General features: G+C 40.1%; 1 protein-coding gene across 2 annotated transcripts in view; it reads right to left on the bottom strand.

Annotated features, from left to right (window-relative positions):
- Positions 1-12670: 12670 nt before the first annotated feature.
- The window catches only part of VIPR2 (vasoactive intestinal peptide receptor 2), a 68144-nt gene continuing 59801 nt past the window's right edge, over positions 12671-21013 (bottom strand). For both annotated transcript variants that reach the window (XM_076331905.1, XM_076331906.1), the window contains exons 11-13: positions 20051-20180; positions 19923-19964; positions 12671-19016 (exon numbers count right to left, since the gene is read on the bottom strand). In XM_076331905.1, coding sequence (XP_076188020.1) covers positions 18843-19016; positions 19923-19964; positions 20051-20180 — 346 coding nt within the window. In that variant the 3' untranslated portion in view covers positions 12671-18842. The remainder of the gene's footprint in view (positions 19017-19922; positions 19965-20050; positions 20181-21013) is intronic.

The raw sequence follows: 21013 nt of genomic DNA, 5'->3' as shown, positions 1-21013 counted from the left end.
AAGAAAAATCATCCTTATAGAGGGATTTGTTGTGTAAAGAAAATATAGTTACATGGCACTTGAGGAACAAAACATTAGAAATGGGATTAAACATAACGTGAGATGGAATCCCATTGTGCAAAGGGCTGCTACTATAAACTTTGGCTATGAACCAAAGTGCCATCGTTGGAGTTTCCAAGGCTTGACAAAACTAAAGCTGTCATCATCCAGGGTGCCAACAGTTTCCCTCTGAGAGGAGGACTGGACCAGGGATCCAGACATCTTTTCCAACCACATGTCTATGGTTCTATGAGAATGAATGAGAGAATGAAAGACTGATGTATTAGTAACATCATTGACTATGAACTGCCATTGCTACTCTGAGGAAGAACTTGCAGTCCCAGGTGTTTGGTAAGGTATTTCCTGTAGAAATAAGAAGTGATTTGGGAAAATGCGGGTTTCCAAGTGGGATGCTTTATACAGTCGTAGTAACCTGTGCTCAGGAAAGATGATTAATTTTAACTTAAAAAGGTGCTAAAAGAACAAGATAGGACTACAAGTCAGCCAGGATTTGGGATGCATCTGCCTAGACCTTTTAATTCTAAGTGCGTCATAAAACACAAAACAATTGTGGGGGTTTTAAACACAAAACATTTGTGGAGGTTTTAAACACAATATCAAACTTTAGTAGAAGATAACCTAGACCAATTAACATTTTCAAAAATAGGTAAGATAGAATAGAAGTAGAAGATCAAGAAACCTGATACAGAGGGGATTCTGGGGTGGCTGCAGTCTGGACTGCAGGATACATTGCAATGTTATGGTCTTACTTTTTTTCCAAAGCTCTGAATGTTATACAGTTTGAGAGACTCCATCATGCTTATACTGTGATAGCCGGTAAGGAGGGAATGGAGAGTAAGAATTTTCAGCTCTCGAGAAAATCACATTGCATAGACTATCTATCTCCTCCAGAATGATTTCACAAGAATAGCCAATGGGCAGTCTACAATGGTTTTAGTAAACTTGCCCATATTTCTTGAAAAGGAGAATATTGGCAGTCAAATGGCTGATTTGACCTTGTTGTCATCCGGAAAAGGAGTAGGTGGTGTTAATGACAGCACGCTTCATCTTAGTACACTTTACAGGCAACCTTGCAACATGTCAATTTAAAACTTTCAAAAATGTCTATTCTTGAAGTGTCTGTGTTCTTTCTTCCTTATTGGTGTCAAGCCAGCCTGTCTGCTGGTAAATTTGATGCTTGTCTCCATGCATATTTTCACCAAAAGTTCCTAAATCCACTCCAAAATCGTACCCTTAATCCTTTTTGAATTAAAACTTTGGCAGGGGAGGAGGCTATTTCAGAGTATGAGATGTGACTCAGAACAACTCAAGTCTAAGGAAAGCTGAATTCATAGCTAAATAGCAGGGCTGGGATTCAGAAGGTCTGGACTATATCCTGGACTGCCACACACTTCCTGTATGAACTAAGCATATCTAAAACATTCAGTTTTCATCCTAGGAAAAATGTGATTAGTTCTATCAAGCTAATAAACTGGGAGAATTTATTAGCTGATATTTTTCAAGCACTTTGACACACTTGTTTGAGACAGTATACAGCTGCAAAAGATTAATACAAATTATATTTCATCACTGTGCATTACAGGGTGTCTACACCTGGAACTTATTCTGTTCCTTGGTAGGAGACTAAATTATTCATGCACTGCAGATTTTAAACATGAAATATTGGCATAATCTTATCTTTCACTTGATAAAATTAATTTTCTTTGATTTCTCTCTTCATCATTCATTCTTCAGTCCCTTCTCTTTAAGCTACTAAAATTTCCCTACATTCATACTTTACCAATTGCTTCTGCTCTAAGAAAACTCAACTTGTAGCTCCTCTGAAAGGCCACAGGTAGGATCTTATACTATCCCCACACATGGGCACAGTGTGACAAACCCTTCTTTCTGGTTTAAGCAGCCTCTGACCCCCTTTTCCCACCCCCATTTCTTTGCCTACACCAACTCTCAGTGTGCCAAATTAACCATTTGCAGGGCAGCATGGTGAAACTGAGCTGGGAACTGCTCTAAGCTAAAAATAACCATATTTTGCAAGGTGATTTTCTTTTTGGGATAGATATGCACAGAGGCAGAATCATACCTTTGCCAAAGTATCAGAGAGAGAAGGTCAGATTGATTAGCAGCACACCTCATGTCTGTGCTAAAATACTGCGATTCCCTTCCCCTGCCTGCTGGACCAGGAACTTGAAGATTGCTCTGCACCAGCTATTGCTGCTGGTTTCCAGGAGAGAGGCAGAAACCAACCCCTTAGCTCTCAACTCCACTCCAGTGAAACTAATCTAACAAATAATGTGAACTGACAGCCCCTGCAGTATCATAAACAAAACACTTTGATTGCTTAATTAACTGCCTGATCACAGTCTTGCTCCTTTCCAACAAAACCAGTTCAATTGCTCTTTCCAACTCCGTACAGAAGTAAGCTGTGCTTCCTTACACAAAATCACTCAGAGCTGGCAATATACAGGGTATGCTGCATTATTTAAATTCTGGATGTCACCCTCAGAAATAAATACTGTGAGCTGAAACCCACAAATACTGCCAGTATGTCCATGATTGATTCATGAATGGAATAGGATACGAATGGAATGGAGGCCTGAACACTGTGTATTAGGGAAAGGGATATTAGTCAAATTAAGTAGCTTTGTTCCAGTTTCACCACCTGTGATAGCATCTTCAGAGCTTTTTACAGCATCACAGGGAGAAAACAGCTTTGAATCTGGAAAAAAAATGTGCTCTGAAAATTATTCATATGATGATGCAAAAGGTTTTACTAGAGCATTTTCAAAAGGACATGACAGATGAAAGCAGAAATATGTGAATAAATGTGTAAAATGGGCAATATTACACAATTTCAAGGAGAAAATTTTTCTTATTGGAAAAAGAGGTATCACAAAGTGTTCCCTTGCAACAGCAAGAAACAAAGAGGCAAAGTTTTATAACAGACAAATGGGCACAACAAGGCTTTCTAGCCTGCGTGAGCACATGAAAATTCTGGCTTTTGGGTCCTGTCCTTAAAGAGGGAGAAAAGCAAGGGAAGGCAGGAAGAAGTTGCTGCTTTGGACAATCTTAAAACTTCATCTTAACATCACAGAGTTAATTCCACCTTGGTTGAAATTGGGATGAAAGCAACCAAGGAAGGTTTTTATTATTAAATAGTCTATTGCTGTTTTGCAATTATATCTGTTCTTGCAAATCTGTAAGGTTTATGGAACAGTAGAGTCTGAGAAATTTGATGTGTGATGAAGCTTTCCATCCCTCTGGGAGTGGAAATCCTGAGAAAAAGCATTGGTACATCACAGTGTTTTCTTCTGCGTAAGCAGCCTGGAAATTGCTATCTTAAGGGCTGGGGAAGGGGAAGGAACATCTTCCAGTGATCAGCAATAGCAAGAAAATCTCTTGGTGTGCAGCAAAGCAGCATGGAGCAACACAGAGCAATGCTTGAGCCCAGAGGCTCGAAGCCAATAAGGAAATGCAATGTCTTAGTTTGGAAACTTTAGACTGCTGGAAGTATTGTATTATATAGCATGGAAACACCACACTTAGAAAATGCACTGGTCAGCTCAACAACCATAGCTGAAAAGAAAGTTACCCTTTAGAAAGAACAGTCCACGGTGGGGTGGCAGTGGAAAAAAATAAGTCCTGGGGGAGTGTTATGGAATAGTTAAAATGCAGCACAGGGAGCTGGGTGTTGCATGTGTCCAGGTATAGATCATGAACACTTTGCGTTAGAAAGAAACCAAGCAGAGGTTGTTCAGTAACAATGTTTAGATGTGTTTTTCCTGAAGCATGTGGTATAGGTGACTGTAAGATTATTGATTTGATCTAGTATGCCACACTATACTATCTATGATATAGCAATGCATTCAGAAATTTTTGTAAATAAGTAAACAAACAAAAAAATCCCTCTTGAAAGCTAGCAGACATACACACACTACTCAGTTTATAACAGATAGCTGCAGTCTTCATCATTGTTTTACACCGATTATTTCCCTTTGCAGGGACATCTCATAGGATCCAGTTGAATGATGTGTGGATTAAAATGGTATTTGAAGTAAATTTATGAGAATCTGACACTATGCAGACAAATAGAAAGTCAGCCCTCACTTACAAGTTCACATAGCTGTCTGTTCCTGGAACACTAATTTTATCTATAGGCACATCTGTTTTTCAATCACTGTTATTGCTGTTGACTTGGAAAAAGTCACAAGTTCTAGCTTTCTTACTTTTCCTCATCAAAGACATGACTTTAAGTATCTCATTTGGATGGCGTGAGACTTACTGGAGATTTTTAAGTACTTTAAATACACTGTACCATTCTCAAGTACAATCATTAATTGCACAGAAACTTCTGCACTAATTCAGTGTCCCATGTCATTGATTTACATCCTATTTTTTTCAGTGTCCAGTCATCACCTCTGGGTTTGTTAATTTGGTACTAAAACAGCATGTGATAAATCACAAACAATTTTGCTGTGTGGGGGAGAAAAGATGAAAGAAACTACGTATGAGAAACAAGGCTGTAGGAAGAAGCAGGAATTACTGTAAATATCATTCAGAATTACTCAGCTGTACAGGACTACTATTCTTATTATGCATCCAGAACATACAACTGTTTTAAAAATAGGATTGCATTGGAGGTTAGAAGGAAAATCTAGTGGGCTCATCTCTCCGCTTGTTTAAATTCCTCATCATTAAAAATGATCTCATCATTTTCCAAATTTAAATTTCCAAATTCATCATCCTCATATAACGGCTGATTTTTAAGGAATGATAAGTGATACTGGGACCTAGATGGACTTGCATAAGTGTTTACTTGTTTAATGTCAGTTGAAATTCAGTTAGAAGCTAGCTCCGAGTTATTATTCACCAAGAAAAGAAGAAACAAAATCTGGCCTAATGGCCCTCTGCATCTTGGCTGGTCATTCTTATATCTCATGAACAGCACAGTGCGTCCTGTATCTTCAAAATCTGAAACTGTTCTTAATTTACTCAAGCTCTGTCCTTCCACTGTAACGTAGTTACAGGCCTGGTAGAATTTATTCCAAGTAGTGCTACATGAAATCTCTCAAGTTCTTAGTAGTTAACTATGATAAAAGCCATCTTGATTTAAGTAACTCCCATGATATTCTCAAGCCATACATCAGATCCATAATTAACAGTCACCTCAGTACTTGAAACACCATGTCAGGACTTAAAACAATATTTGCAAGAAGATATCTGAAATAATAAACAGAAATCTTGAGCAATGATAGCGAGCCTTTCTGATGTATGAGCCAGAGATCCTGCTGGAATCCACAACTGGGAGGTTATACTGCAAGTTTGGAGCTGTCTGCACTGCTGTCCAACAGCCCCAGATGAGATTGCTGTCCCTTAAAATCAGCCACTGAAATAAGTCAGCTAAAGCCTTCAAAAGAGCTCCCTTAGCACTGGTGCAGCTGATCCAAGCCCTCCCCTTATGCTCTTCTAGTGGGGTGTCAATTTATGTCAACACCAAGATCACCAGGAAGGGGCTTCAGACCCCTCTGTGGGAGGCTCTGGTCGGATGGGTGCTCAAGGCTCTTTCCTGCAGCATGTTGACATGCTCTGGTCTTCCAGCGTTCTGCCTTGGCATTCGCCCTCTTAGCGTGATGTTCCAGTCTCAGTTTCCTGCCCTGAGGGGTCTCATGACTCTTTCATCTCAGCTGTAGCTCTGATCTTGTTTTCCTCCTGCCATAACAATTCTGAAAATGTATCCAGAGACAATAATAAGGTGCAGACCGATGCCAGCAAACAAGTAATGTCTGTATAAATTAAAGGGAAATATGTACAACATCATAAAGTTTTCACAGTATTGCAAAAGAAGAAACTGCATCCTGGAGAAATGCAAAAAATGAGTTACAAACAGATGTTATGAGATGGGTAAGTATTGGTAAGGGATTCTCAAGATCATATATAATTTACATAATTGAAACCATGAAGCATAAGCAGCGGAAGAACAAGTGCTGTTGCTCTAAACTGTGTTTACGATCAGCAAAACCCCGGAACAGCTCCTTAAGATCCGCTGATGTTTTAGGACTTAAATATAGGTTTAAAGCTCAAAATGTACTCAGCTAGATATTTGAATGGGCCTGAGAAAATGTTCTTTTGTAGGAGACGGGCACATATTCCTAGCTGGTACCACACTGTCACTTGTATGCCCCCAGCGGATACAGTAGAGAAGTAGTTGAAAATTTGAATATTTAAAGCAACAAAACTTTACGGTAAACGGATATCCAGATGCTTTTGTTGCTTTTGTTTTTTGTTCATTGCAGAAGCTGAACTAAAACATATTGCAGAAGACTTATTTTAGAGCAGCAATTATTTTCCTGCAAAGAACTACTATGATACCAGGACATCGTGGGTCCCACTTGATGAAGGGCTGTACACAAAGCACAGGTATTTCACCAGTCACAGCTTGTGACAAAAAACTGAAATCTTGATGGGATTTCTGCCCAGGGAAGGTTGTTTAGTCCCTGTTGCTGAGGAATATGAAGAACAGTTTGAATGAGTATGTCAGGAATAGCAGACATAGTTGAGGTTGGAATAGGCAATAGGTTACCTTGCAGGAATTTGACTCTGCATGTCTGAGATTTATGGCTTTACAAAGGCAGATGGCAAACTTTAAGCTGTATTAATAAAGAAACAAAATGTTAGCTATTCACAAGTAGAAAACTGAAGGGCAAATTAATGAGTCATCATAAAAAACTGGCATTCTGCTTAGCTGGTTTTGAGCTATACTTTGATGGTTAGCAGCCTGCTGGCTACTGGGATTAGTGAGTCATTTCCAATTTAACGGGTACAACCTGAACACTAGTGAAAGAGTGAAAGCCTGAATTATTGCGTTTTGGTTTGGGAGAATGGAAGAATAAAGCCATGCTGGGTCCAGAAGAAAATCTCTGATAAAGTGGAAATACTTCAAGCCATATGAAAGCCTAGAGAATTTAATTTTTCCATTACTGATTTTGGCTTTGGGAATCACAGCAAACATAATCCTTCAGCTGACACAGTTAATACCACAGTGTTTAAGTTTGGTGATGAGACCAAGAATCATGATTAATATTAAATGCCTCTCAAATATATTACCTTTTTTGCTTACTGGTGTAAAAATGCTTTCTTGGTCTGGTGGTGTGAAAGGTTTTTGCCTTTTCTGTCTTAGAAGATGAATCAGTGTTAGAATCATGGAAGAGTTTGGGTCGGAAGGGACCTTTGAAGGTCATCTAGTCCAACCCCCCTGCTGTGGGCAGGGACATCTTCAACTAGATCAGGTTGCTCAGAGCCCCATCCAGCCTGACCTTGAATGTTTCCAGATGGGGCATCCACCACCCCTCTGGGAAACCTGTGCCAGTGCTTCACCAATCTCACTGTAAAAAATTTCTTCCTTATAGCTAGTCTCAATCTACCCTCTTTCAGTTTAAAGCCATTCCCCCTCGTCCTATTGCAACAGACCCTACTAAAAAGTTTGTCCCCATCTTCTTTAGAAGCCCCCTTTAAGTACTGAAAGGCTGCAATAAGGTCTCCCCGAAGCCTTCTCCTTTCCAGGCTGAACAACCCCAACTCTATTCTTTACTCAGAACAGTTTTCACGTTGTCATATGTAGAGAGCCAAAAAATGGCCTTCATGTCACTGAAATTATGTAAAATTTCTATTTAGGAGGAGAAAAAATATAGACCATCAGTTGATAGGTGGATTGTACCTGAATACCTCAACTTTTCAGTCTGTATAACTGTTGTGGTTTAACCCGGCAGGCAGCTAAACACCACACAGCCGTTTGCTCACTCCCCCCCACCCAGTGGGATTGGGGAGACAATCGGGAAAAAAAGTAAAATTTGTGGGTTGAGATAAAGACAGTTTAATAGGACAGAAAAGGAAGGGAAAATAATAATAATGACGAAAGAATATACAAGACAAGTGATGCACAATGCCATTGCTCACCACCCGCCGACCAATGCCCAGCCAGTTCCTGAGCAGTGGTCACCTCCCCCCCAGCCAGCTTTCCCCCAGTTTATGTACTGAGCATGACGTCCCATGGTATGGAATGTCCCTTTGGCCAGTTGGGGTCAGCTGTCCTGGCTGTGCCCCCTCCCAGCTTCTTGCTGGCAGGGTGTGGGAAGCTGAAAAGTCCTTGACTAGTGTAAGCACCACTTAGCAACAACTAAAACATCGGTGTGTTATCAACATTATTCTCATGCTAAATGCAAAACACAGCACTGTACCAGCTACTAGGAAGAAAATTAACTCTATCCCAGTCAAAACCAGGACAATAATTTAGCTGCAATCCGGAGCAAAACTGCTCAGGTTTTATATGCAGTGCACATTTCTGAAAATTTAGCTTCTAGTTTAGCTTCATACCTATACAATGGAAAGTTTTTTGGAAGACCATTCACAGTTCCCCATGAAAATGGTCCCGAGGGAGTGATTCACTCAAATGGGCTCTTCAGCAAAGCTCTTGACTTCCTATCACAACCATTTTTCCACCTACCTCATACTACATGTGCCCCCCCCAACCCAAGCTTCCCTTTGTTCTTCCATCTTCTTAGAGTACAATCTTATTTCCTCAAAGTAAGATCCTAGCTTTGACCTTGTTTTATTCCCCAACTTCACATCCTTTTTCTGTATGTTTTTCTTTTAATTTATCATTTTGAGTTAATCCAAATTTTGAAAATGTACTAAAGCAGTTGACTGCAAGTTAGTTGTGAAGGTCAGAAGCCACTTTCCACCCTATGAGCCAACCTAACGCTTCAGTATCCAGATTGTCCAAAGAAACCACTGTTTTTTAAACCTGATGACACATTGCGTGAGGAAAGTTAAAACCACTCAAAAACATTGCCAAATGCTGAGATGAATAATTACAACTCAGAGGAAATAAACTATTCAGCCCAGACATTTGGAGAACATATATAGAAGTACAGTTGTACTATTCATGGTTCACCATATGAATAGGTAATTGGAAGAACTTTTCTAGGCTAGGGATGAATGCAGAGCACAATAGAGGGAGAAGATGAACTTAGACTAAAAATCTCTTTATAGTACTCACATTTTCTTCCAAAGTATCTGTCAACAGCAGTTTCTGTTCATCCAGGAACAAAGGAGCCATGTCAGACTGAATCTACAGCTGAAACAAGTGCCTGAAATAGCATTAATAGAGAGTTTTATGACAGCAATTGACAAAGGATCAAAACCTAATGATTTTTGTGATTCATTTATGTATTTAAACTCTCAGATTTGGAAAAGTTTGTAATTTTTTTCTAACTTCTCCTGTTTCTTTCCAAAACTTTGGACATATTAATGCAGTTAAGATCCCATAGTCTTATGGGAGTGTATGAAGTGCAAGTACATGGGTCATGAGGTTTAATCCCCTGCTGTTTTAGACTCATACCATATTACTCCCTCTAAGCCATATAAACAGGAATCTGAAAGTGGAATTTTCCTTAGATGCCATGAGGCTTTTTCAAAACCTCACTTCTTTGGTGATTACAACTTTCTGACTTCCAGCCTCAGTTTATGCGATGCCAGTCAATATTTGACTTTTCTATGGAAATTTGCACAGGTAGCAGGACCATAAAAAACTCCTTCGGCTAACATTTGTGCATCTAAGAACAGTTGTTACTAATCCTTTTAAATAAACCCCTCCCACTCCTCATTAGGCTGTTTCAAAGCATTGCTATAAATTCAGTATTTCACTGCAGTGAAGCTAGAGAAAGTTGTAAAGTAAGTATCTTCCTACTGAATGTCATGGGAGTGGGACAAATAAAACTAGCGATCACCTGGTTTAAGTTAAGATTCAGATTTCATAAGCAGCTGAAAGAATGGGAAAACCTCAACATATCTATAGCACAACGCTGTCAGACTGCCAATGAGAGGGAAACGTATGCGTGAGGGGCAGCAGCACTGTCAGGGCTTGCTGAACCCGCTGCGGGGACAGGGGTTTCCCCGCTGCAGCCCCTCGCAGGCGTCAGGCAGGTCCTTAGTGCAGCCCTCCCTTGGGGCAGGACGTGAGATATCCCAGAGGCAGGATCAGCGCTCGGACTGGATTTTTGGCTTTGCGTTCAGGCAAAAAGGGGATTTATAAATAGAACACTTAACTGAGATGTTTAAAGTTAGATAGAAATGAACTGGGCCTAAATGACAAAAAACCAGTATTGCCTGCATCTTCCAAACTGTAGTCAGCTCATATTTGGGGCATCAGGACGAGTAACCGGAGCTACACCCTGAGCAAGGTACATGCTGGGCTTTTAAAGGATTTTTAAAAAACTTATTAACAATATTAATTCCATATGTTACAAGACAAAATGGTACTTTCAAGTGTCTAAATTGATAAATTATTGTCCTAATCCAAGAAACAGGATGTTACGGTCTTTATAGGCAAAATGAAAATGATTCTTTAAAGATGTTGTGTATTTGAGGGAAACAGTATTTTTCTTCATGTTTTTATTGTTGATAAGGTCAAGTTAAGTGTTTTTTAATAGAGGCCATATGGTTTGGATACTTACCTGAATAACAGAAGCTAGAATCTGCAGGAATGATTAAATTGTCCAATTCATCACCTGGCTAAGACACAATCATCCTCTACAGCACAATTTTCTGTATTACTCAGATTATATTTTAATTTTCAAATTGCTTCTCATGAATACAGCTCTGTATAACAAAATGTCCCCTAGTAGTCAGGATCCATTATTAATTATATTGTTATAAACTTGCTTACTGATTCCCTCATTATTTGCAGAGTATTTTTTCATATCCTACAGAGACAGGCAGCCAAAGCCCAAGGCACTAATTAAGAGCAGGTGAAGAATGTAAGCAGGAAACCAGGGATAAGCAGTGGCTGAGGGCTATTGCTAAATAAAGCCTTTCTGAACAGAGAATTTCACAGCTTAACAGGATTGTGTTGAGAAGCAGTCTCCATTACAAAGGCACCAGCTCAGAAATACAGAAGGGCTTCAACATAAAGCACAGCTCTTCGTTTTGATTTTTCTTCCAAATCCAATATTCATATTTAGTTGAATATCCTAGGGCACTGGCTGTATACTGTAGGATATTACTGGAGAAATATTTCTTTTCCTATGTGAAAAATCTATAACTAGTTTGATACAACGTATACTTACTTATTAAATGGTTTGATACAATAGTTTAACCTAAATTGCATATCAGCTAGCTCACAATATATTCCAGCCTACGTTGCTAAGGAAAGTTGAGAGTATTAAAATACAGTCAGTTATAAATAATAGAACTTAATTAACAGAAAGCTTTTTTTTTTATTCAGTTGGACACATAGGGTCTGATTATTTGGAACTTTGTACTAACTCAATAGCATCGTCCAGTCCAAGCAATCCCCTTTGCAAACTGGAATGGCCTCTGTCCTACCATGGAGTCACTGCAGTAGAAGTCAGCCCCCAAATTCCACTGACAACGCAGTGTTGCAGGGAGGCTGCACGCAGACTCTGCCTTTACACAGCAGACTGCAGCTTGCGGTGTAGATTGCTGCTTTTCCTGAACACAGGCTCTCAGGCCTCTCACCGAGCGCCCGGTTCCTCCTCGTGGACTGTGTAAGTCTCCTTTTAGACCGTCACTCTGTCACCTAAGGGCCGACCTCTGCCCGGGTACAAGCAAACAGAACTGGAATTGGGAGCTAGATTGGGATTTGGCTTATGTGCTGCCAAGGGGAAACAAGACGTCCTATAAAAGCAACCCTTACTCTCTCCCCTCCCCAATACACTGATTTTTGCTGTTATTCTGGGGACATCCATTTCTCTAGCTACAGGAGTCTGTAAGCATTGATAGTATTAAAACTATCCAGGATTTTTTGAAGGGATCCATTCTTTGCATTTGACAGGACTCAGACTTGCCATGGGAACGTGCAGGTACTGTTGCCAGCACTGATGGGAATCAGTCCAGCTGCCAGCCCCCCTACTCACCTGCACCCTGGCTCTCCTGCAGGTTCAGGCTCATCAGCCCTAAAGCACCTCTCTTGCAGACGTCAAGGTGATCTGGTTGTGGAGCCACCCAATTAGCAATGGGGGAGAGAGGACATGCATGTGGGCAACGACACTGGAGTGCTTTGCAGTCGTGTAATTGAATGTAAAAGGGTTCAGACCGATATGCAGCTCATACAGGCACACACATAAGGTGGGAGAGGATGAGAGCTCAGGTCTCTCAAAGGGTCAGAAGACCCCTCCTGGTGAGGTAGCTTCTGTGATAACTATAGATACACACAGAAGGGGACAGATTCCCTGGTCCGTGAGGGACAGCAAAACAGCACTCCCTCCTTTGTCCCTGGGTGTTGCTGCCAGGGGAAGTACGCTACCCCATGAGGTGCCACCTCCTCCTCCGTGTGCTCACCGCCCTCACTGGCCCCACCAGCGCGGCACCACTGCCAGTCTTGCCCTGCTGTGTCTCTTCCCTCTGCCCATTCCCATGGCAGGAGGAGCCTTGGCCTTTCGTTTTCCATACAATACAATTCAATTTTAATTACATTGCCGAGGAACCCTGAGCTGCCAAGGCAGGAGGACCATTTTCAGTTTTGAAAATATGGTTTGAGAGTGCATCTCATAAACATAAACACATAAACCACATAAATAAAAGAAGTTCTGTGCAAAACCTTTGAAATTTTTATTCTCTGATTCCTCTTCAGTCCATTATGGTGTTATTAACTACTACTATCTCTAATAGCATAAAGATGTAAATGCTTATTTGTTCACAGCTTTATATATAACATATCTCAGAGAAGGCCGTTAGGTACGTGACACTAAAAACTGAAAACACAAAAGAACAAAAGAACGAAACCAGAAGAAACGTATAGTGAATTACAGTATGAAAAGGAAATCTATTTACACACATTAATCTATACAACATCATAGTCTGTACATTTTGTAAAAATTAATCACATTCATTTACATCATCTTTAATTTTTACCATACTTGACAGATAAAAAGTTATTGATAAAGATGACAAAAGAGAATTTCAAAACAATACTCATACTAATATGCCAGGAAAAAAAAAGCTGCAGGTTATCATAAACTTATTACAGTGCTTTGGGAAATAAGGGGGGTTGGGACATTTCAGCCACTGGTTTAGCTGACAATGGCAATGTTACTGACTTAGATTTAACTACATGCTGTTATCGTTGGGCAGAACCAGGTTCAACACGGAGTGGTTAATCCATATCACAGAATGCTCCTTTTAAATGTTATCCTGATGTACTCTTGTAACATACATGTTAGAACACATTATTATTATTTTAATATTGCTTTTTCATCAACAGAATAGCACTGCATACTAACTTCTGCTATTTGGTTATGTCAGGGTAGTACTGACAGCCCACAGCTTATATAGGCACTCATGGTAACATGAAGGTACTTTTGTTAGTAAAAGTATTTCCTGTATCCCAATGCACAGACAGTAATTGCTCGGACAATAACCCTTATATACATAGCGGCTTTCTCTGCAGGTTACTTGCTGGTTCTTCTTTTTTATCAGACATAGTTAATGCTTGATTTTTCATTGGAGATGTCTGAAAAAACTTCTGTATAAAGGGAATTTGGACTTTATTCACAATCGCTTTGCTGAAATGGACAAATTCACAGTCAACAGATGTTTTTTAGAACTCACAGAAACAGGAGACACATAATACAAATGACTCATCTTAGTTCTTATGCATGGAGTGTGAGACGTGCACTTGCCAATGGCCTCATTTCATAAAGCCGTCCCAGGCAGATTCTCTGGTTTCCTGAGGGTCTATGCCTGTCGCTTTCCCCTTCACCATGTTAAAGGCAGAGGGAAGCTTGTCTGGGCCGCATCAGGACATGAAGTAGATGCTACAGAGTGGGGCAGGCTGCCTCCAACTTGACTGCAGGCGGCTTTTTGTAGTGCTTGTTGACACCAATTAGTTATTGCCGCTATAGTACAGTTCCAACGTATGCTTGAACTGGGTAGTTCTGCAGCTGGCTACCTGCAGCACCCATCACCATGCCGTTCAGGTGCAATCTGTTGGGCTCTTGTGCACTCCAGCATGGAGTGCATGGAGTACTTACTTAAATACATGTCAAATTCTTAAAATTTTATGAAAGCCAGCACTGCTTTCAATGGCTAAAAGGGTGCTCTCCATATTCCTAAGGTTATTTTGCAAAGCACATTAATGCACCTGACCCAGACACCAAGGCCAACATATTTTAAAAAGGTACTATTTTATATGGCAAAAAAAATGCCAGCAATAATCTCATTGCATGTCACTAGCCAGTTCCTGGTCAGTTAAAATGACTATGTAAAGTCAAATTTTTCAAAGGTATGACCAGGTGAGCTGCAAGTGGGAGTGAGAAATACGGGCAATGGTGTGTGCACTCCTGAAGGAGGAGATACTGAAATACTTTCTTTGCTTCTCTTGGCCAAAGCTATTACGAATGGAACAGGGCACAGAAGAGAATCAGGAAGAATATTTCAGAAAATGCCTCGCTGTTAGAATTTCAAAATTTTGACATGTTTAGTTTCTCAGAGAGGAAATCAAGACATGATTTAAAGAGTGATTTTCAAGAGACTTCACAGAAAGAAAATTTCTGGTAGTGTAAAGCACTTTGTTTTAGCGTATGACCCCTCTACAAAAGACAAAAAGCCAACCACCTAACCCAAAACAAGACACAATTGTTGAAAGCTGAAGCCAGGCAAATGAAAATGGGACATAAGGCTATTAGCTTTATCATGGAAGGCAGTCAACCACAGGGACACCCTACCAAATGAACTGAGGGATCCTCCGTTGCCTGAACTTCTGAAACCTCCTGCACATTTTTTGGAGGGTAACTTCGGCCAACCCAAGTCACTTGGCTTAAAAAGGAGTATCTGGGTACTATTAGCCAGAAAATGGAATGGTCTTTTCTGGAGAGATTCATCTTACCTAATTTTAGATGTAGAGTGAGAAATCTAAGTACTAGCCAGCTACCCTGGGCTCATTGTATAGTAAGTATAGAGAAAAAGGTGATTCAGCTTACCTACCTTAGATGCCCAGCAGAACATCGGATGAATCATCTTCAGCTAGTGCCTATTTCTCTATGATGAGTACAGAAGGCACTTAAAAAGAGTCTTTTGCTCAGAGACAGACATCCAGCTTTTAGATACTGAAACCAGGGCAGATGAATTTCACCTGAGTTTATCGAGCACCTAGCTGAAATCGACTCTGCAGAGGAAAATTTAAGTCAATCCTTGCTATATATTTAGATTTTGATCACGGTTAGCAATTGGAGAGCAATCTGTCAGTGTGTCCCTCAGGGATCAGCAGCAGGTAATGCTGATAAAAATCACGCAGAAGGAATGGTGCCTCCCTGGCAGCTCCAAGGAAAATAAAGTACAACAATTAACCACAGTACGAGAGTGACTTGTATTACCGTTCTTGTTCAGTAACTTTACATGATGTGCTACTGGCTTTTCAGTGGGGACAAAAAACCAGGTTTCCTGCTCTGAAGACTTTACAGCTCAGTTTGGACACTGATACAACCAAAGGGAGAAAGGCAGTAAAGGAATAAAGAAAGGGAGGAGCACCATGTGACAAGGCCCTGCCGGGAAAGCATATGCTTGTCTTGCTGCCTCTACCTCCTCCCCTGATGCTGCCAGGACTGAGTGAGAACTAGGTTTAGGGATGACAGAAGGCCAAATGATGTTTTCTTACGTTGTGCTTTTGACTCTTAGAGTCACCACAGCGCAGAGCAAGAGCATTTAACTCCACACCCCTGTGCAAAATGCAATGAAAGACAAAGCCGTGAGAAGCTATCTTGTTTCTGGGTGTCGCAAAGATGCAAAACATCGATCAAGTACTAGATTTGTCAAACTGTTTTGCAGCTTTTACATACATTTTAACATGATGTGTATCTGTGTGTGAAAAGGCAGCTGAAAGTCAAACAGGTGATGATGGGGCTGATGCTGTAACTTTGCATAAAATTATTTGGAAATCAGAATTTTCTGGGAGTACAAACAAGTGAGCACAGTGCCCTCTGGGCCTTTACTGACATGAAAATGCTTGCACAAAGCATTATGAAGTTAAACTGTCTCACAGAAAACATATTTTCTGTATTTATATTCTATGCTTTTTAATAGAGGGATGAGGTTGTACAAAGTACTGAACTTTTCACTGGTTTGAAAGAAAAATATATGCAGCGCCTCTCTCCCTTGTGTGCCGTTCTTTGCATGCCCAGATAGTCCTTTACAAACTTAGTGACACCACTATCTTCTCTCACTGGTGCAACTTCATTGTCTCATATGGCATTACTCTCTACATGAAAAGTAGCATCAAGTCCAAATGCATCTGCACCCTATTAAAGGAAACTATGCTGTTTCGTTGCAACTTAAAATGTATTTTCCTATTTAAGCTTTTCTGTCTTATAATCCAGAAATCATTAAAATGCAGATTTTCTCCATGCTCACCTAATTAGAACAAACATCGTTTTCTCTAGGATACAATGAATTATAAACACATATAATTGGTGATGCATCAGGCAGAACAGACTGATGGAACTGATTGCTTGAAATCTCTATTTCTATGCCATCACTCTGTCTGTGTGCCAACTCACTCAAAGAACCTCCTTTGAACATAAAGATGAGTACGCTTGAATGCTTGTCAAGCGTGCCTTTCTACCCTAGAAATTTGGGGAAAAAAGTACATCCTGCACGTCACATCTCAGGGAGCTGAGCAGTCCCAATACCACTTCAGACAAAGAAGCGTAAAGTGCAGATGTATTTAATTTAGGTATAGGAGCAGCCCCCAAAGCTCCAACGTGTCTTCATATATTTGCAGTTAAGAGTTTGTTGATAAGGTTGTTCAGAGATCCAGGAAAAATACTAAAGTTTAGCAGTGGTTTCTGAGTCTAAAGCCTTTGGGAATATATTTAGTTTCAGTATGTGTGTAGGGGCGTATCTTTAGACCCCATGGGACTGTCATTGGGCAGCCTACTTCACTCCAGAATCTCATAGTTACTCCACCACGTGACAGCAGAAAACACTCTGAATGACTGGAGGTGATCAATAGCTTCTTTAAAGTCAAATTTGGCAAAGTAACAATTCATCAAGTGATTATTGTTTAACTCAAATGATACCTACTGTGTAAAGTTTAGTGTCATGTAACATTCACAGTTACCTGTTCTGCAGTACTCATGTGAACCATGGGGCCTTTTCTATCTTTGGTCTGACGTAACTTTGTATCACTCCGGGGTAATCCCACTAAAATAAACTGTGTTTGACTGATAAATAGCTAAATTAAATCAGCCCAAGAGGTGTATGGACACTTCGACAGCTGCCAACAATGTTCCCAGCACTGGTAATATTTTCAAGAATGTACCTGTATGCCTGCCAAGACATGCCCTTGCTGCTGTTCTTCCCTTCACCTGGTAATATTACGGACTTTGGATTCTGCTAGCTCCATACAATCTGTGATCTGAAACATCAGGGCAATTGCTTTTATGGATCAGAGGTACTCATGCAAATACATATTATTCCCACTTGCTATTTAGAGTGGACATGGTTAAACGTGACATGGGAAGTAAACATTATTGGGTTTATTTCTTTCAAAGAGTGCAAATGTTCTGTGCATATTTATAAGAATCTGTCAGTTCTGCATCTTTTTTTACAAAGTGGCTACATAAAAGGCTTGGCGTTGTTGAGAATTCCTTCTGTTTATGCCTTCTATGGTAATTTTTAGGGATTCTGTCTAATTTTTTTTTCTGGAGTCATGGTCAGGGCTAAATTTTAAATCAGCTCAGATAGATACAGAATAGAATTAAGCTAAAAGAATTTACATTAGTCCTTAAACGGGAGTTGTAACTTTATTGCAATATTCCTTGGTTTAGCTGCCAAGTATGTAGTTCTAGAGACATATTTCAATGAAAACATTATATAGAAATGATATTTTCAATGGGTAATACACTATCCAAGGCTGTTTATCCTATGCCAGACTGCTCTAGCAATAAAGCACCTCTTCAAAAAATTCTTTAATAAAAGATCAACACAAATCTCTGATTTTAAACAGAAGAGAACAGCTGGTGATTGCAATAGCACTATTGGAAAATGCTGATGTTTTAATCAAAACTATTACAGTAGCCTTTTCTGTATGGACTGCAAAGGTAGCCCTACTTTCTGCACCTAAACATAAAACCAGGCACTTTTGAAAGGAACAACAGCTTGGAATCAAACTCTGTAGAAAGTAATCTCTGAAATTTATGCAATTAGCCGAGAAGTACTACCTTTTTTCCCTCTGTATTAATAATGTTCGTGATTTCCTGGATCAGCACACTAAACTCCCAGTGCAGTTAATTATAGTCTTACATGTCTCTATTTTTATTTTGTTTTCCATAATTAGGAAAGAATTTCCTAATCCTTAAGGAAAGAAATGTTTCCTTAAGTATAAATAAAGTGTAAGAAATTTTCTTGCTTCGCATCTTAACCTTTTCAACATGTACCAAAGCAGTCTGCGTTGAACAGGATACCAGACATCTATCTTGCAGACGTGTTGGGAGGGTAGAGGGACCATTATAGTAAACGAGTTTTTGAATAGTTACGGCTAGTAAACAGCAAGAGAACATCAGAATTAATATGAATACCATTCAAAAAATCCAGAAAGCATCTGTGGGGTAGGTATCTCTGTTTCTAACTGGTTGGCTGCATAAACCAATTTCCCAAATACCAACATGTAGAAAAGCAAAGCACTAAACTGTACATTTTATAAAGTATCACACCAAGTTGCATAATGAATCATATATCCCACAGTTTTTCATGTTTCGGGGGACCTAGCTAATTTAAATCATGGTGGTCTCTGTCTGCATAAATGACTGAGCCCCTGAATTCCGGTGGAGCTGAGAAACGCTTTCTGATCCATTTCGAGAAATCGAAGAGCTGTGGAGTCTGTAATCTCTGCCTGCTGTCTGCTTCCAGCACAAACTCCGCCATTTTCTTTTCAGCTCCCCTTGCACCTGTGTTAAAAAGAAAATGCACAAGATGAGCTGAAAATGTTCTTGTACGTGAGGAACTTTTCCACGTTTATTGGTGGTCAAATGGGGATCTCTAGAAATAGAATCATGGAATAGTTTGGGTTGGTAGGGACTTTTAAAGATCATCTAGTCCAACCCCCCTGCCATGGGCAGGGGCACCTTTCACTCGATCAGGTTGCTCAAAGCCCCATCCAACCTGGCCTTGAAGACTTCCAGGGATGGGGCATCCACAACTTCTCCAGGCAACCTGTTCCAGTCACTCCACCACCCTCACGGAAAACATTTCTTCCTTACATGCAATCTAAACCTACTCTTTCAGTTTAAAACCATTACCCCTTGTCCTGTCACTACAAGCCCCGCTAAAAAGTCTTGCTCCATCTTCCTTATAATCCCTGCTTTTTATACTGAAAGGCCACAATAAGGTCTCCCCGGAGCCTTCTCTTCTCCAGGCTGAACAACCCCAACTCTCTCAGCCTCTGTTCACGGAAGAGGTGCTCCAGCCTTCTGATAATTTTTGTGGCCCTCCTCTGGACTCACTCTAACAGGTCCACGTCATTTCAATTTTTGGATAAATTTCTAGACTTGCTGCACCTCACTTGCACAATCCACATTGCTTATAACAGAGCTAGAATAAGATCACGTTAGGTAACAGAAGACACACTTACTAACACCTCGGTTTGCAAGGAATTATATTTCAAACAGCTCTTAACTCTTCACCCAACTACACTAATTTCTCCTGTTGCATAGAAACTGCCACATATATATTCTATAAATAGGAATGCAAACGTCTTCTAAAACAGCTTCATGTATCAGAGTGGAATTATAGGGGCACTTATACATTTACTGAAAACAATATTTAACATCCTCAGTAGGAAAGGTGAGACTTACTTCACTGTTCAAAAAACAATACAGGACTGCAACAATCAACCCCTGGAAAGAGACAATATTCCTTAGTTAGTAGGCAGCACCAACCTAGGTCAATAAAACTTCTTTTGAATAAAAACTTTAAAATTTACCTGAAAAGATCCCAAACACAACTCAAAGATGATTTTATAATAATTGGAACTGCGGTCAGGAAATAGAGCAAACACTGTGTAGTGAACTCCAAATAACGGAATAAGCAACAACGTGGATTTTGCAAGTCTCCTGGGTAAATAAAAGAGAAAAGAGTTTAATGATAAGCTCTTCTTTTACTAAGATAAGAACCTGATGCAACGTCGTTTACATAAACCTCGTATGACTTCAGATTTATAAACAGTCTTAGTAAGAGTCATTTATTGCAAATTGTTTTCCTTTCAGGCTTGCTATGAGATTAGCCACATAGTAACCTCATAAATTAACGTGTGGAATTCCGTGTTATACTTGATCTTGCTGACCTCGCACTCTTCCAAAAGGTGGCAAAAGGCTGCAGGGCCTCTCTAAACCAAAAGACCCTTTTCCCGTTGCCCTCTGGACAGCAGCAGGGTGTATGCCCTCTGCTGTGTCTCTTTGACACACATTCAGTTCCCAGCCTGGTTTCATGGCACGGTTTTTGGGGGTGGGGTTTTACTGCATTATTCCACAGGACCACATTCAACAGAGTGCCACAAGCTGCCATCAGATCTCTCAAGATATTTTCTACCTGGCATAAATGATTCAGAGTGGAAAGGAATCATGCCTTCCTGCAAAGTCATTGTTGTGGTTTAACCTCAGTTGGCAACTGAGTACCACACAGCTGCTCGCTCACCCTTCCCCTCCCCGGTGGGATGGGGGAGAGAATTGGAAGAGTAGAAGTGAGAAAAACTCGTGGGTTGAGATTAAAAGTTTAATAATTGAAATAAAATAATAGCAGCAATAATAATAATAATGTAATAATAATAATAATAATAATAATAATAATAATAATAATAATAATAATAATACACAAGGCAAGTGATGCACAGTGCAGTTGCTCACCACCCACTGACCGATGCCCAGCCAGTCCCCGAGCAGCGGCCCCC

The sequence above is a fragment of the Aptenodytes patagonicus genome, chromosome 2, assembly GCF_965638725.1.
Source record: "Aptenodytes patagonicus chromosome 2, bAptPat1.pri.cur, whole genome shotgun sequence".
Lineage (NCBI taxonomy): Eukaryota > Metazoa > Chordata > Aves > Sphenisciformes > Spheniscidae > Aptenodytes > Aptenodytes patagonicus.
The sequence above is the reverse complement of the archived record's forward strand: the minus strand, read 5'-3'. Positions and strand labels throughout refer to the sequence as shown.